The sequence below is a fragment of the Mesoplodon mirus genome, assembly GCF_964341445.2.
Source record: "Mesoplodon mirus genome assembly, chromosome: 8".
Lineage (NCBI taxonomy): Eukaryota > Metazoa > Chordata > Mammalia > Artiodactyla > Ziphiidae > Mesoplodon > Mesoplodon mirus.
Genome location: NC_138984.1, coordinates 83,902,769 through 83,917,811, shown reverse-complemented (window position 1 = coordinate 83,917,811; position 15,043 = coordinate 83,902,769). Strand labels below are relative to the sequence as shown.

General features: G+C 39.1%; 1 protein-coding gene across 3 annotated transcripts in view; it reads left to right on the top strand.

The window, feature by feature from the left end:
* Nucleotides 1-14,591, top strand: part of ABCB11 (ATP binding cassette subfamily B member 11) — a 104,572-nt gene extending 89,981 nt beyond the window's left edge. For 2 of the 3 annotated variants that reach the window (XM_082630371.1, XM_082630370.1), the window contains 5 exons: nt 1,139-1,295; nt 2,446-2,643; nt 6,945-7,151; nt 8,492-8,638; nt 9,718-14,591. In XM_082630371.1, the coding sequence (XP_082486497.1) occupies nt 1,139-1,295; nt 2,446-2,643; nt 6,945-7,151; nt 8,492-8,638; nt 9,718-9,918 (910 nt within the window). In that variant the 3' untranslated portion in view covers nt 9,919-14,591. The remainder of the gene's footprint in view (nt 1-1,138; nt 1,296-2,445; nt 2,644-6,944; nt 7,152-8,491; nt 8,639-9,717) is intronic. The other variant, XM_082630372.1, reaches the window with a different exon arrangement.
* Nucleotides 14,592-15,043: the final 452 nt, after the last annotated feature.

Sequence of the window (15,043 nt, the reverse complement as noted above, 5' to 3'; positions counted from 1 at the left end):
GAAGGATGAGGGGGAGACGGTCTGAGAAAGCCTTGGAGGACATTAGGAAAATCGGTCCTAAAAGAAATCTCTTCTCCAGCCACGAGTTCTATCTGCTCGCCCTCTATCTTCTTCTAGAAATATAGAAGAAATTTTTTTTCTCCTGCCCCACCATGCCCACCTCAACCAGGAAAGTCTCCTTTCTAAATTTTTGCGTATGTAGAGCTACTAACCCTAAATCAGAAATCACAAACGCCTTGACTTGTTTAGTTTATGTAAGACTTTTGAAGAATTATTTGCCAACGTGTAAAAATTGGGGCACTACAGAAAGCTCCCAATTTCCGGCTTCTCTTTAAAAAATGAAAGATGACCTTCCATCATTTCCTATTTTATTCCGGGTGCTTGTCACAGCTTTAAGTTTTGGACTGGGCTCCTAGAGATGTCTGGCTTTGCCAGTCTGGCCTAAAACAATTTCTGCTTATGAACTGAGCAGTAAAACACACAGAGACACCCTACCCCACCCCACCCCCACTGAGGCAGGCCCCATGGTGCATTACAGTGCAGGTGGACAACTTTGGGGGGCGCCCCTCGCAGCATGGTCTATAGAGCAAAAGGGCTATCTCTTATCATATTTATCATTCATTTATTTATTCACTTATTTGCTCATTAATTATGCACACATTGAGGCTGGGACAAGTAGAAGGATACAGGCAATTGCATCATGTTACATGCCTGCTTGGTACAGAATTGATGCTTATATCACCAATCATTGTCTTTTACACATTAATCATAGATTCATAGAATGTTAACGTTGTAAAAATGCAACGCAATCCGGTGATCTTTCAAACTCCCTCCTTTTTTTTTTTTTTTCCTAAGAAGTCTTTTTTTCTCAAACAAATTTTTTTTAAAAAGCTGTTGTAGTTGAAGCAGGGTTTGGAAATCTGAGCCCCGCCTTGTTCAATCCTCCCCTCACCCTTTCTTCTTAGAACACAATTTGAAAAAGGCTAATCTCTCCAATCTCCCATTCCCAGACAAGTCTAAAGAGGCCTGCTCAAGGCTGCTTGGTCCTTTCCAGGGCTAGACCCCCAAACTCCTGCCTCTTAGGCCGTCACACCAACCACACCACGCCCTTTCTACCTGGGTGTCTGTCCAACTACAGGGTGATCTCTTCAGTTGTAATGAGTGCGACAGCTCTTGGGAGAGCATCCTCTTATACCCCAAGTTATGCCAAAGCTAAAATCTCAGCTGCACGCTTTTTCCAACTGCTGGACCGACAACCCACAATCAAGGTGTATAGTAGTGCGGGTGAAAGATGGGTAAGTATAGAGGGATAAGAGGTCAGTGGGGGAGGCTTGTGCTTCTGTGTGTGTGCAGAGCAGCCATTGGGGCTGATTATTCAAGACCACTTATCTTCTAAATTCTGCAGTGTATGGGTGAACTCATATGCCCTCGGAATGGACAGACAGTAGATTTACAAATGTAAAGGAATGAAGTACCTTAGCATTAAAAATTCTTCATAAAGCTGGAACTTGAATAAGGCAATGATATCCAGGGAATACTTGTTTTATAGTACACAGGTACTATAAAACACACTTAGTTCCGGAATGAATGAAGCTACATGTCTTTTGAGACCTACCCAACGACCAGGATTTCTATTGATATCCTGGTACGGAATGTAGAAAAACCAGTTTCTCCTGTCCAATAATACTGATTTAATTCATGTTTATCTGTGTTCCACGTGAGCTCATGTGGGCTCCCAGAAAATTAATTTGACCTCAATGAAATACCACTTTTTCTAATTGATAGTCCCTACAGGTGTTTTTAAATCTTCCCTGCCTAATTTTTAATATCCCAGTATGTTCAAGAGAGCCCAAAACCCCTAAACCCCAGTAAAGTCAACTAAATTCAGAAATCTTTTAAAATTGGTCAAATGCCCTATTTCTCCCTCAGCTCAATAAAAGGTAAGTCTCTGTGTAGTTTATTAAATGTCTATCCTTTTCCAGAGTTCACATGTCAGAGAGTACAACTCAAGGTATTTCACCTTTGCAATTTAGGGCTCAAGTAACTTTCTGTGTAAGTCATTTCAAGTGTAATGCTATTATTTTAAATCTCTGGGGGAACAGAGCTGTAGGAATTTGCAGTTACTGGCTTCTGTGATGCAATTATATCCTCTATTTTCTTCCATGCAGAATGTCAAAGAATGGGTGACCAGGAAATCCCCTTAGGTTAGAATGGGAATAAGAGATCAAATATCTTTAAATTCAATGCTCAAGCCTCCTTTTATTCTACATCTGCTGGAATAGGGACTAGAATGCCATTTCATTAAGTTGCTGTCTTTATACTTTGCACTTCAGCAGCTCGGTGTTGAAGGTATCTTAAGCAAGGATTTAAAACTCAGGCTTATGTGCATTTTCAATAGTCTAGATTCTAGTAGAGCATATATAATTCTAATCTTCCCGTCCACAGGACAACTTCCAGGGGCAGATTGACTTTGTTGACTGTAAATTTACATATCCTTCCCGACCTGATACACAAGTTCTGAATGGTCTCTCAGTGTCTGTTGGTCCAGGGCAAACCCTGGCATTTGTTGGAAGCAGTGGATGTGGTAAAAGCACCAGTATTCAGCTGCTGGAACGTTTCTATGATCCTAACCAAGGGAAGGTGGTAAGCAATGCAAAATTCTCAATGCATTTGAAAATTTTGCTTTCTGCAGAGTATCTCCAACCCCTAAAAGTCATCTTCAAGGTTATGTCTTGCCAGACTCATTCCAAAGCGCTTGCCTTGGACAGTATTTTCCAGTTCCAGTCATTTGCTGGTTGACCTGATTCTACCTCACAATTTCTAACATTATATTCTTCCCAGTTCCAGATGGTCTGCTGACCAGTTAGGCAAAGAAAACTGCAAAGCTGGAGATGAGTGTACTTAACAGAAGCATTCACTTACCTGTAAATGGGGCAGAAAGTGCAGACTAATCAGGAAACTAATGACTGGGAATGGAAAAAGTGGGGGTGATAAGAAACACAATGATAAATGAGTAAGAAAGGGAATTTAGTATGAAAAATCTGAGACAATCCTGATTCAAGAAGCTAAAGTCTAAATAATATAAGGACCTCAAATTGGTAGTCATATGCCATAAATCTTTGGTTAGGATGTTGGTGGTTTGCTTTGTTGCTTATTTTCCACAGAATTTCTTCCTTTTTTCTCTTCTTTTCTTTTTCCTTTCTATTTTTTCCAAATAATATATGCAAAGGAGCACAAAGTAGAAGAAGAAAGATTTGTTAAAAAAAAAAAAAAAACCAACCCCTTATTCCACCCTTTCCACCCCCCGTTCTCCATTTTCCTGCTCAAAGGCAACTATCTTTATCCACTTTATGTTTTTAGATCTCCCGATGATTACCTCAAAGTCCCTAAATAATATGCTTATGCTGCTGTTTCATGATTTAACGAATTTAGGCCCTCTGTTGATTTATTCTCAAGAGATGGAAATTTAGCTTACCCTCACTTCCCCCCCTCCTTTTACCCACCTCCTCCCAATATGGTTACATTACTTTTAAAAGTTCTTTTATTTGTAAATTTAATTAATACACTTCTGTTTCTTTTCCATCACCTATAGATAACATCTCTTGAATGCTTATTTTCTAAGATGAGAATATTAGCAATTCTACCTCTATTTTCACCTCTTCCTCCCTCTTTTTATCTCTCAAGTCCTAATAACTATACTTTTATATTATCTTTTTTTCTTTAATTGGAGTATAATTGCTTTACAATGTTGTGTTAGTTTCTGCTGTACAATGAAGTGAATCAGCTGTATGTATACATACATCCCCTCCCTCTCGGACCTCCCTCCCTCCCCCTTCCCCCCCATCTGGGTCATCACAGAGCACTGAGCTGAGCTTCCTGTGCTATACAGCAGGTTCCCACTAGCTATCCGTTTTACACATGGTAGTGTATTTATGTCAAACTTAATCTCCCAATTTGTCCCACCCTCCCCTTCCCCCACTGTGTCTACATGTCTGTTCTCTACATCTATGTCTCTATTCCTGCCCTACAAATAGGTTCACTATTTTTCTAGATTCTACATATATACGTTGATATACAATATTTGTTTTTCTCTTTCTGCCTTACTTCACTCTGTATGACAGACTCTAGGTCCATCCACATCTCTACAAATGACCCAGTTTCATTCCTTTTTATGGCTGAGTAATATTCCATTGTATATATGTACTACATTTTAAAAAAGAATATAAAATGCTTACCTTTTGTTTATGACATTTATTATCTTTCATGCTTTTACTCTAGGTTGATTCTAAAAGTTGAAAATCTATTAACAACTTTTATTATGGCTAAGTAAATATTGTTCATCTCATAGTTAAGTAGTGAGGTACATTAACATTACATTTTTCTTTCTTGATTGTTTTTCTGAAAGACTTTCTTTTTTCTTGCATTCTCTGCCTTTATAAAATCTTTAGTTTCTTCCAATGTCTCTCTCCTGATACCTATTCAGAGGAACCTGCTTCTTTCCCTTATTTCTGCCACTGCCTGGACTAATTACATCCTATACCTGCTGAACAACTGTCAGCCTATGAGTTTCCTGCAGTATCTTTTGGATTAGATCCATTATTTCCTAGTTCCCGTATCTTCCTCTTTCTTTTGTTTTCTGTCTCATTTTGTTGGAGTGCATCTGCAAGTAGTTTTCTAAGAAATGATTCAGAGGTGTGGGTCTGATTGATTATTTAATTCTTCTTTTTTGAAAAAGGACTTTCTGATATCCCTGAATAGTATAATCTTCATTGCAATGAGGATAGATAACATGATGAGAAATGCTGAAAGAAACTTGAAAGAGGCAACTAAAGTTTCCCTTGCATAAAGCAAAACAAGAAAATAAGCAAACAGATAGTGGTAAAAATCCAGGAAATTATGAAAATAAGGAGTAAGAGTTGATTATCTGTAGTTTATAATCACTTTTATTAATTTTAGGAATAGAGATTTTAATTTGTTTGAAAGTATTTGGTGATTGATGAATCTAGAAAGTACATTGCACTGGGCGTCTGATCTATACAAAGGACAGGATCCAGTTTCCCCAAGTGTCAGATCTTTCATGTCTATCACCCAGGTAGACTGTGAACTACATGACATGCAGGGACCTGAATCCTTCATGTTTGACTTCTTCAACATTAACATGTATATTAAGTATATTTCTCTGAATGTACTCAGTGAATGTTCTGGTCGCAGGTAGAAAGCAATGCCCATGAAGAAATCAATATGATTCCTTGCATATCATAGCCACAATATATTTTGTTACATCATCGTAAAATGTTTCTACAAATATTTTTCAGTAGGAAAAATACCACCTTTAATGCAATTTTTAAAAATCCTCTTTGCTTTTAAGGAAGCTAACAAACGCAGACATTCAACATTTTCAACATTTAATTGGGTACCTATGATGTGCCCAGCACTGCATTAGGCCCTGTGGGAAATTCTAAGGAGCATGAAGCATGTCTTACGCCTTCTAAGAGCTTACAACACTAGCATATAGACAACAATTAGCAAACAGCTCCAGTATTTAATTGTTAAATTGTGCTTTGCAGTCTATAAGTACTATGGAAAATGCATAGAGGAAGATGAGTGAGGGATAACTGTTGAAGAATGCCTTATATTTTTTCTAGTAGTGTTTGTTTTTTACACTGCCAAAAAATTATCTAAAACATCATATATTTACGCCATTTAATATAATCTTTTTCTGAAATCATGGGGCCAAATACTTTACAGTATTGTAGTATGTGAGACATACTGTACCTTTACTATTCTAAGGCTTTTAAGTGAAAGAGCTCAAATGGTAGACATATGAGTTCCTGTAATTAACTGCCTAGATAGATCATGAGTTCCTAAAAAACAGAGATTTTTTTCTTTCTTTATTATTGTTTTAACATCTTTATTGGAGTATAATTGCTTTACAATGTTGTATTAGTTTCTGTTTCATAACAAAGTCAATCAGCTATATGTATACATATATCCCCATATCTCCTCCCTCTTGCATCTCCCTCCCTCCCTCCCTATCCCACCCCTCTAGGTGGGCACAAAGCACCGAGCTGATCTCCCTGTGCTATGCAGCTGCCTCCCACTAGCTATTTTACATTTGGTAGTGTATATATGTCAATGCTGCTCTCTCACTTCGTCCCCGCTTACCCTTCCCCCTCCCCGTGTCCTCAAGTCCATTCTCTACATCTGCCTCTTTATTCCTGTCCTGCCCCTAGGTTCTTCAGAACCACTTTTTTTTTTTTCCATATATATGTGTTAGCATACGGTATTTGTTTTTCTCTTTCTGACTTACTTCACTCTGTATGACAGACTCTAGGTCCATCCACCTCACTACAAATTTTTTTTTCTTTATATAACATACAAAAGACTGTCTAGCATGGTGCCTTTGTGGCAGGTAATTCAATATATGTTTGTTGGTTGACTAAGTGAATAAATGTACTCCTTTCTTACTGGGGTCTGTTATCTCAATTATTCAGAGGTTAGTATCAGTGAAATCAAGGAAACAAGTTTGATTCTTACATTGTCCAATAGCTTTACATAGGAAACCCCATTTCAAACCCCATGGAGTCTCAAAATCGAGGAATTTTATGTACTTGGAGAGGATGTACTGCACCAAAGGATAAGGGGAAGTTTTTTTTTTTTTTTTTAACTAGATACTGTCTGGAGTGCCTTTCCTGTTTGTATAATACTACCTGTAGAACTAGAATTTGGGAAACAAACAACCATGTCTGATCACAGCTTTGACACCACTTTTGGCAGACACCACCTCCAGAGGTCAAAGGCAACATAATTTATTTCCAAGAGTCCTTGGATTGTTGTCTCTTAAGCGAAGCAAATATCTTGTATAACACTAACTCTGGTATACAAACTTTCCTCACTGCTGGAATTCTAAAACTCAGTGCCCTGATTGTCACCTCTATTGGCAGATGATAGATGGCCATGACAGCAAAAACATAAACGTCCAGTTTCTCCGCTCGAAGATTGGAATCGTTTCCCAGGAACCAGTGTTGTTTGCCTGTAGCATAGTGGACAATATCAAGTATGGAGACAACACCAAAGAAATCCCCACGGAAAAAGTCATAGAAGCCGCAAAGCAGGCTCAGCTGCATGACTTTGTCATGTCCCTTCCAGAGGTGGGTACCAAGTCAGAGTCATTCCCTATGGCAGATGGGGAGGGAGAGAGGTAGAATGATTAAAAAGTATTATGATTGTGGATCAAGGAGAAGGTCAAAGGCAACACAACTTATTTCCCAGTGCCCTGAGGTCGTCTCAGTCTTTTACGCAAAATAAATGTCCTTCATCAACATAATCTTTAGTTTTGGAAAGTAGTATATTATCCAATGCAAAGGATTCTCTATTACTTGTTGTAAGTAAAGCAGTACCACATTGAGCATCAGCTTAGCATAACGGAAAAAAAATCCTGAGATTTGGAACAGACATTGATTTGAATCCAAGCTTGGCCACTTTCTAGTGTAAAGTTACTACTGTAACAATTACTTTTCTGAGACTCAGTCGTCTACAAAATGCAAAAAATAACTTAGAATGAGAGAGCACACATAATAGCCTCAGAAAGAAAGCTGCTGCTGTTACTATTGCCATCATGATCATTTCATTACTTGGCAGCAACTCCTGTGCATGGTGGGTAAGTTGCATTTGCCTTGGAGTTCCTTACTTTCCCAGAGCCAAGTTTGAATGTAGTGTGATATTGACTCTGCATTTTTCCATCCACCAAGGGTTTCTCTTGGTGGTTGATCACTAAGAAAATTAAGACATGGAAACTGAAAAATAGTAATCGGGAGAAAATGATTTCTGTAAACATTAAATGATAAGCTGGCTAGAATAGTTAGTACAATACCTGATGCATAGTAAATACTCTGTGAATGTAACTGAGTTTTACGTAGGCGTCAGGCAGGGATTTTCCTTCATAATTTCATCTAAAACAACAAATATGTTAACTAGTTATTAATATCTGCATTTTTCAGATGATTTTGCAGCTCACAGAAATTTAAACAATTTGTTCATTATCACAGAGCTGGTATGCAGCAAGAGTGAAGATTGAAAGTTAGACTTGTGTTCCCGAATGATACTACCTCAACAAGGGAATGGACCAGGAGATCTCTTGAAGGCCCTTATATGCCTAGGATCATTCTGTCTTGGAAAGATCTTCCAGACAGGAGTTGGGAATCTTAAATCAGGGAGGATCTCATATGCAAGGAGAAAGAGATCAAAAATACAAACCTAAAAGAAATGCAGAGAAAGGGATACAAAGTCTCCGTGTTTCCCAACATGAAAGGTCATAAAACGCCATATTTTTTTAATATTCCTAAATGGATTTGACATCCTTTATACAAATTATTCCCAATTTCAAAAAAAACAAATTATTTAAATCCTCAGAGGGGTCATTGATGTGGGCTCCATACAGCACAGGAGCAATGGCTGTTTCTGGTTCTCAAACTTACCATATTTTTTCCAGAAATATGAAACTAATGTTGGGTCCCAGGGGTCTCAACTCTCTCGAGGGGAGAAACAACGCATTGCTATTGCTCGGGCCATCATACGAGATCCTAAAATCTTGCTACTAGATGAAGCTACTTCTGCCTTAGACACAGAAAGTGAAAAGGTAGGTATTGATTTTCTAAAGTCTTAGATCATTATAAATGAGTTTTTTTGCTGTAACATTTGTCCTTATAAAATGGTAGTATGGTTAATTTTCTGATTCATTAATAGTAGAAATTGCCACTTCTTTGTGGCGCCCAAAGACAATAGTCTAGAGAAAGTGATTTAAAATAGGATTGCTTCAAATAAAAAAATTTTTTTCACTTTAAAATAAGAATTCTTTTTAAGATTGTTTAGGCTAGGTGACACTTTTTTCATGGGCAAATATGAGCTTTCTTAAATAAAATAAAATAATCCAGGCGATCTGATAGGCATTTCATATTTTATAGTTCTAAAGTTCCATGGCAGAGCAGGTGGGAAGCATACAACACAAAGTTAGAAGCGGTATCTGATGTGCAGTTTGCATGAAAGGAAATGTAATTGGGCAAAACACAATTATGAAACTTACCATTTAGAATTAACTCCTTAAAAGTCAGGATTCTGTTTTGGGGAGAGCTAAAACGTCCTCAATGAAGAACAGTATTAGGAGTGCCTTTTGTTTGTTTGTTTGTTTGTTTTGTTTGCGGTAAGCAGGCCTCTCACTGCTGTGACCTCTCCCGTTGCGGAGCACAGGCTCCGGACGCGCAGGCTCAGCGGCCACGGCTCACGGGCCCAGCCGCTCCGTGGCATGTGGGATCTTCCCAGACCGGGGCACGAACCCGTGTCGCCTGCATTGGCAGGCGGACTCTCAACCACTGTGCCACCAGGGAAGCCCAGGAGTGACCATTTAACTGTTACCTTACATTGCTTCCTTGGTTTCATTTTAGCAAACTAGACCCTCAAGTATTGTAAAATTACTCTGTGATCTTGTAGTTTGGTTCATTCTGGCTTCATTGAAATTTTTCAGCTTGTAGACTGCGATTTAAGTCACTGATGTATTGCATTCAGCAAATATTTATTTAATCCTCTCTCTCCTGTCAAGCCTTTGGGTTTAACCCCTGAATATAGAGATGTTAATCAGGTGGTATGAAACAGAACTCTCACGATGGTGGGCGAGGGAACAAGCATGCGTCTTTGCATCAACTTTCCATCTTCTCTTTGCAGACGGTGCAGGTCGCCTTGGACAAAGCCAGAGAAGGTCGGACCTGCATTGTCATTGCCCATCGTTTGTCCACCATCCGGAACTCGGATATCATTGCTGTCATGTCACAGGGGATGGTGATTGAAAAGGGGACCCATGAAGAACTGATGGCCCAGAAAGGAGCCTACTACAAACTAGTCACCACAGGAGCCCCCATCAGTTGACTTGACTTGAGAACTTCATGCACAGTTGGTGCATCAATTACAGACGTGCTGTGGGGTTTTTTTTTTCTTTAAGCAGAAATAATGATATTTTACTTTTACAGACACGGTCATACATTGGCATCTGAGCTAATTTCTAATGACTTTCAATAGTAATTTAGTTTTAAATGTCTGTATATAGAAAATGAAAGAAACTAGGGTCAGTGGCAGTGAGAATCCAATGTCAAGCAGCTGCTCAGCCATCACCCAGTGCTTTCTCCATGCAGGGGCCAGTCCCAGTTACTACGTGGGTATTAACAAGATTTGGAGGAAATGAGACTTTGAATTTCTCAGGGACAGAGAACCATCCTTTGCATTTTGGAACCCTCAGTGTACACAAAGCCTGGTCGAGAATAGGCGCTTGACAAATGTTTTCTGAGCTGGGCCAAGATCATATGGAGAAGAACAGAAGGACTGAAGACCAACTGTATTTTTTGACTGAAGTTTTCTTGCATGTGAAATCAGATTCATTTATGTCTAAGGATGAGGATGGGAAAGGAGGACTTTGATACTCTGGATGCTCTCAGGCTGAAAGGGGCAGAAAAAGGCAAGTATTAGCAGGAGCTTACCAGTCAGGGATGTTGATTTATAGATTCAAGGTGTAGTATGTGGGTGGTGAAGTCTCCATTTACTGGACTAGATTCTGCCGGTGTGTCTGGAGCAGGGGGCTCTATCCCAAGCCTTGTCCCCCTCTTCGTCCGCCTCCACATTGGTTGCTGTCCTTTGTTTCTCCAAATCCCAGCGTGAAATGAAAATAGTGAATTTTACCTTGTATAAGTGTTTTCTTCCTATGGCCAACAAATGAAATTCTGCCTACAAATTAAGCCTGAGCTATTGTATATTGAGGTATATTATTTACGTTTCTGGTCCAGTGTTTCCTGGTAAATAACCACACAGGTGGTTTAACAGGTTAACTAGTTAGGTCAGGAGAATTGATGGTTGCAAAGTCAGGGAGGGAGAGGATGGAGGACAGCATTCTAGTTAAGTTATGACAAATGGCAGTGACAAGTAAGTTGCAGAATAAAAATGCCATGAGAAGGAATTAAGGTTTGCAGTAAGCATGTGCTCATCTTGTAATATTGAAGAAAGAAGACCAAAATCTGTTTAAGTTTGCATTTCAAAGAGGAGGAACATAAGCTCTGTGCTGGGAGGCTGCCAGTTTCCTGGAATAGAATGTATGGGGTGAGAAAAACGGATGATTAAGAGTTATTTTTTAGGGGTTTACCTGGTGGCACAGTGGTTAAGAATCTGCCTGCCAATGCAGGGGACACAGGTTCAAGCCCTGGTCCAGGAAGATCCCACATGCCACGGAGCAGCTAAGCCCATGAGCCACAACTACTGAGCCCATGTGCCACAACTACTGAAGCCTGCATGCCTAGAGCCTGTGCTCTGCAGCAAGACAAGCCATGACAATGAGAAGCCCGCGCACTGCAACGAAGAGTGGCCCCGCTCGCTGCAACTAGAGAAAGCCCACAGGCAGAAACGAAGACCCAACGCAGTCAAAAATAAATAAATTAAATAAATTAAAAATTTAAAGAAAGAGTTATTTTTTAAATAAGGTCCTTGGAAGTTATTGATGAAAGGGAAAATGTTGACTGGAGAAGGCTTGAAATGATTTGGGAAAAACATTGAATTACAACTTCAAAAATATAGAAATGAAGTTGCAAGTTTATTTTGCAACACCAGGAGTACCAGTGTCTTCATTTTTGTTCCGTATCCTGTATCACTCACAAAGATTTGGTTTCTACAGTTTTATATTATTGTTTCTCAGGTGATGGAAGGACTTGCTTAATCTGTTGTGTCTGATACTTATCTCGTCTTTCTGTAATTTCTAGTGCTTTCAGGATGGGTTCTGCTGTGATCAAACTCTCCCTGTTACCCCAGTTAATAAAAGTTTACAGAAGAAAAAAATAGAAGTATTGGAAGATAAAGTTGGGGAAATTTCCCTGAGGGTAGGACAGAAAGAGATGAAGAGTTAGAAAATAAAATTTAGAGGAACAATTCAGGAGATGCAATAATTAGCTAACAGCAGTTCCAGAAAGACAGTGTAGAGAAAACTGAGGGGAAAAATGATTAAATAGTCCAAGAATATGTCCTATAATTGAAGGATGTGAATTTCCAACTTGAAAGAGTTCACCAAGTATCAAATATAATAAATAAACAAAGATCCTACCTGGGCACACTATTATGCAATTTTGGAAAACTGGGGGAAAGGAGAAGATACTAAAATTTTATAAGAGACATATAATAAAGAAAAATAATGACATAGGATCTCTTGACAATGACACTAAAAGTCAGAGGACATAAAGATCTGCCTTCAGAATTCTGAGGGAAAAATTATCTCCATCCTGGAATTGTATACCTAGCAAACTTCTCAAGAATGAGAGAGGCCTAAAGAAATTCTGTCATGTAAGTGTCTCAAAACTACATGGAAGCAGATACCCATAAACCAGAAATGCTACTATTTGAGAAAAAAAATAGAAGAGTTGGCCTCTAGATCCTTTTGTATAGAAACACCTTTTTATACAATTACTCTAAGTCTATTCTACATGTGCTCTTAGGAAATTGTTTCAATAGAAAGACTTTGAATTTAGTAGTGCAGTTGTGCATGCAATTTTTGGCAATCATACACTCACTTAAAAAGGTAGATCCTTTAATTTTTTTATGCTATGTCCTGAAAGAGGAAAATACATAGGATCATAATTAGGTATAGATCGCCACATATTTATTCATGAATTAAATGTAAGTTTCCTATCCTAAGATAATATCAGAATATTCTATTCAGGTTGTTTTAGGATCCTGCCTCATGTTTCCAACTAAGAGTTGGATCTATTAATAGCTCTTATGCATGCAGAATCTCTCTGCAGTCAGAGCACATAAGGATATTAGTGGAGATAAAAATTGCAAATTTGGTTGCTGTTTCCAAACACATTTTGAGATAAATTTACATATGCGTGTGTGCCATTATAAAATAAGCATTATGTCCATTTGTATTTGCTGAAAATTTCCAGATCAAGTGAATAATCTCACCTGCCTATAAGAGACGACAAATGAAATTAACTTAAACGAAATTTGAAACACAATTCCAATTTCTTTCGCACTGTGTTCAATTAAATGTCCAGTTAATTTAAATGGATAGACTGTAAATAAAGCAATGCACATGATTGTCATCTAATTAGCACTGGCCAACATTATAATGTGCTCATTAGTGAATTGTATGGTATCCTAAGGCTGATAATGAGTAACCAGGGTACACGTGATTGGCATGTAGCTGTCTGGATGCAACTACTCAACGCAATAAATCAGCACTAAGACAAACTGTGCAGTAGAAAAAGGAAGAAGAATATATAGCCAGTCAGTGAGTTGGCAGTTCCTTCCTTCCTATAATTCAGGTACAGCTCCTACTCTCAGATACAAAGAGATAGATGTGAGAAGAACAGAATAGCTGGAGATAGAAGGGGAGCTGTCCACTGAAGGTGATCCAGAGCTTGTGTCTACAGGTAAGAATGACTACAGAAAAGAAAGAAAATTGTGCTATCTTACTGGTTGAGAGTATATATTTCTGATATATCAAGTATGGAATCAAAGTAAGAGATGAGCAATGTTTTCATAAAATACCTTAGAGTTTGAAAATTCAATTAATAATTTAAATATACCCCATAGTAACATTCACAAAGCATTTCATAATTTAGAAAGCACCTTGCCTTCGTAATTTTTTTTTTTTTTTAAGCGGTACGCGGGCCTCTCACTGTTGTGGCCTTTCCCGTTGCGGAGCACAGGCTCCAGACGCGCAGGCTCAGCAGCCATGGCTCACGGGCCCAGCCGCTCCGCGGCATGTGGGATCTTCCCAGACCGGGGCACGAACCCGTGTCCCCTGCATCGGCAGGCGGACTCTCAACCACTGCGCCACCAGGGAAGCCTGCCTTCATAACTTTTGTGTGTTATTGTGAAACCATTTAGTAGGTTGCAGAGGAGGATGGCAGCTGTAAGTTGCATTCATTGTTATATACGTAAGAAGTTGTAGGATGACACCCAATCCTACACCCTTTCCCCTTGCTTTCCCCTTGAGATAGAGGGGCCTCTATCTCAGAGGTTGGAAAGTAAAATATTTACCTTCCCAGATTCCTTTGCAGCTAGGGTAAGCCATGTGACTGTTCTGGTCAATGAAATATAGACACAAGTCTCTATGGAGACTTTCTCTTCTGGAACAAAGCCTGGGTTAAGAAAGCCCATTTGCATTCCCCTTTCTTCTTTACTGGATGCACAGCAGCCATGCTGTGGCCATTTGGATAGAAGCCACACACTATGGATGGCACAGCAGGAAGAGAGACAGAGCCTGATTCCTGGACATCCTTAGGCAGCTGTTGCAGCCTGGACTGCCCACCTCCAGCCAACCTGTTACACAAGAAAAAAACACCACTCACTTGTATAAGCTACTGAAGTAGTTGGTCGTAGTTGGAGTTTTTGTTGTTGATTATGGATTAACACACTCAGTAGATACACTTAGATTTTTATTAATAAAAAATGTTGAAACATAAGTATGAAGACAATAAAGCAATGTTGAAGTATTGATGTGTGCACAAATGGCCTCAAAATATGACTTTTATATCTAGAAGTATTCCAAAAACATTGAGTGAAAGAAGAAATTACTCAGTCTTTTTGCAAAAGTCACTGCTATGAGAAGGAGATGTCACTGGATGGATGTCCTTTGCAGCTCATTCTAGTGGTTTTTCAGGAACATACCATATACCCTGCTTTATTACGCTTTAACTGAATGAGGCCTTTACTTAGAAACTTAGTGTTTTGTGATTATGCTTTCTCATCCTCTCCCATTATAAAATTGGTGTCAGACTGGGAATGATCTGGATTCCGTTGGCAAGATATAGCCAGAGTCGAAAAGAAAGTGATGCAAGAAGAGGATGAATTTGAAAGGGGGGAAGGCAGAGGTTTAGAAGAGATGGGGAATAATGTTATCAGCTAATTTGTAGCTGGAGACAGTGTCAATCCAAACCTTCCAAGCCCACAGGCCAGAGATATCCCTGGAGTTTACCCAGAGCCTGGAGCCCGTGGGGATCTACCCCAGGGAAAG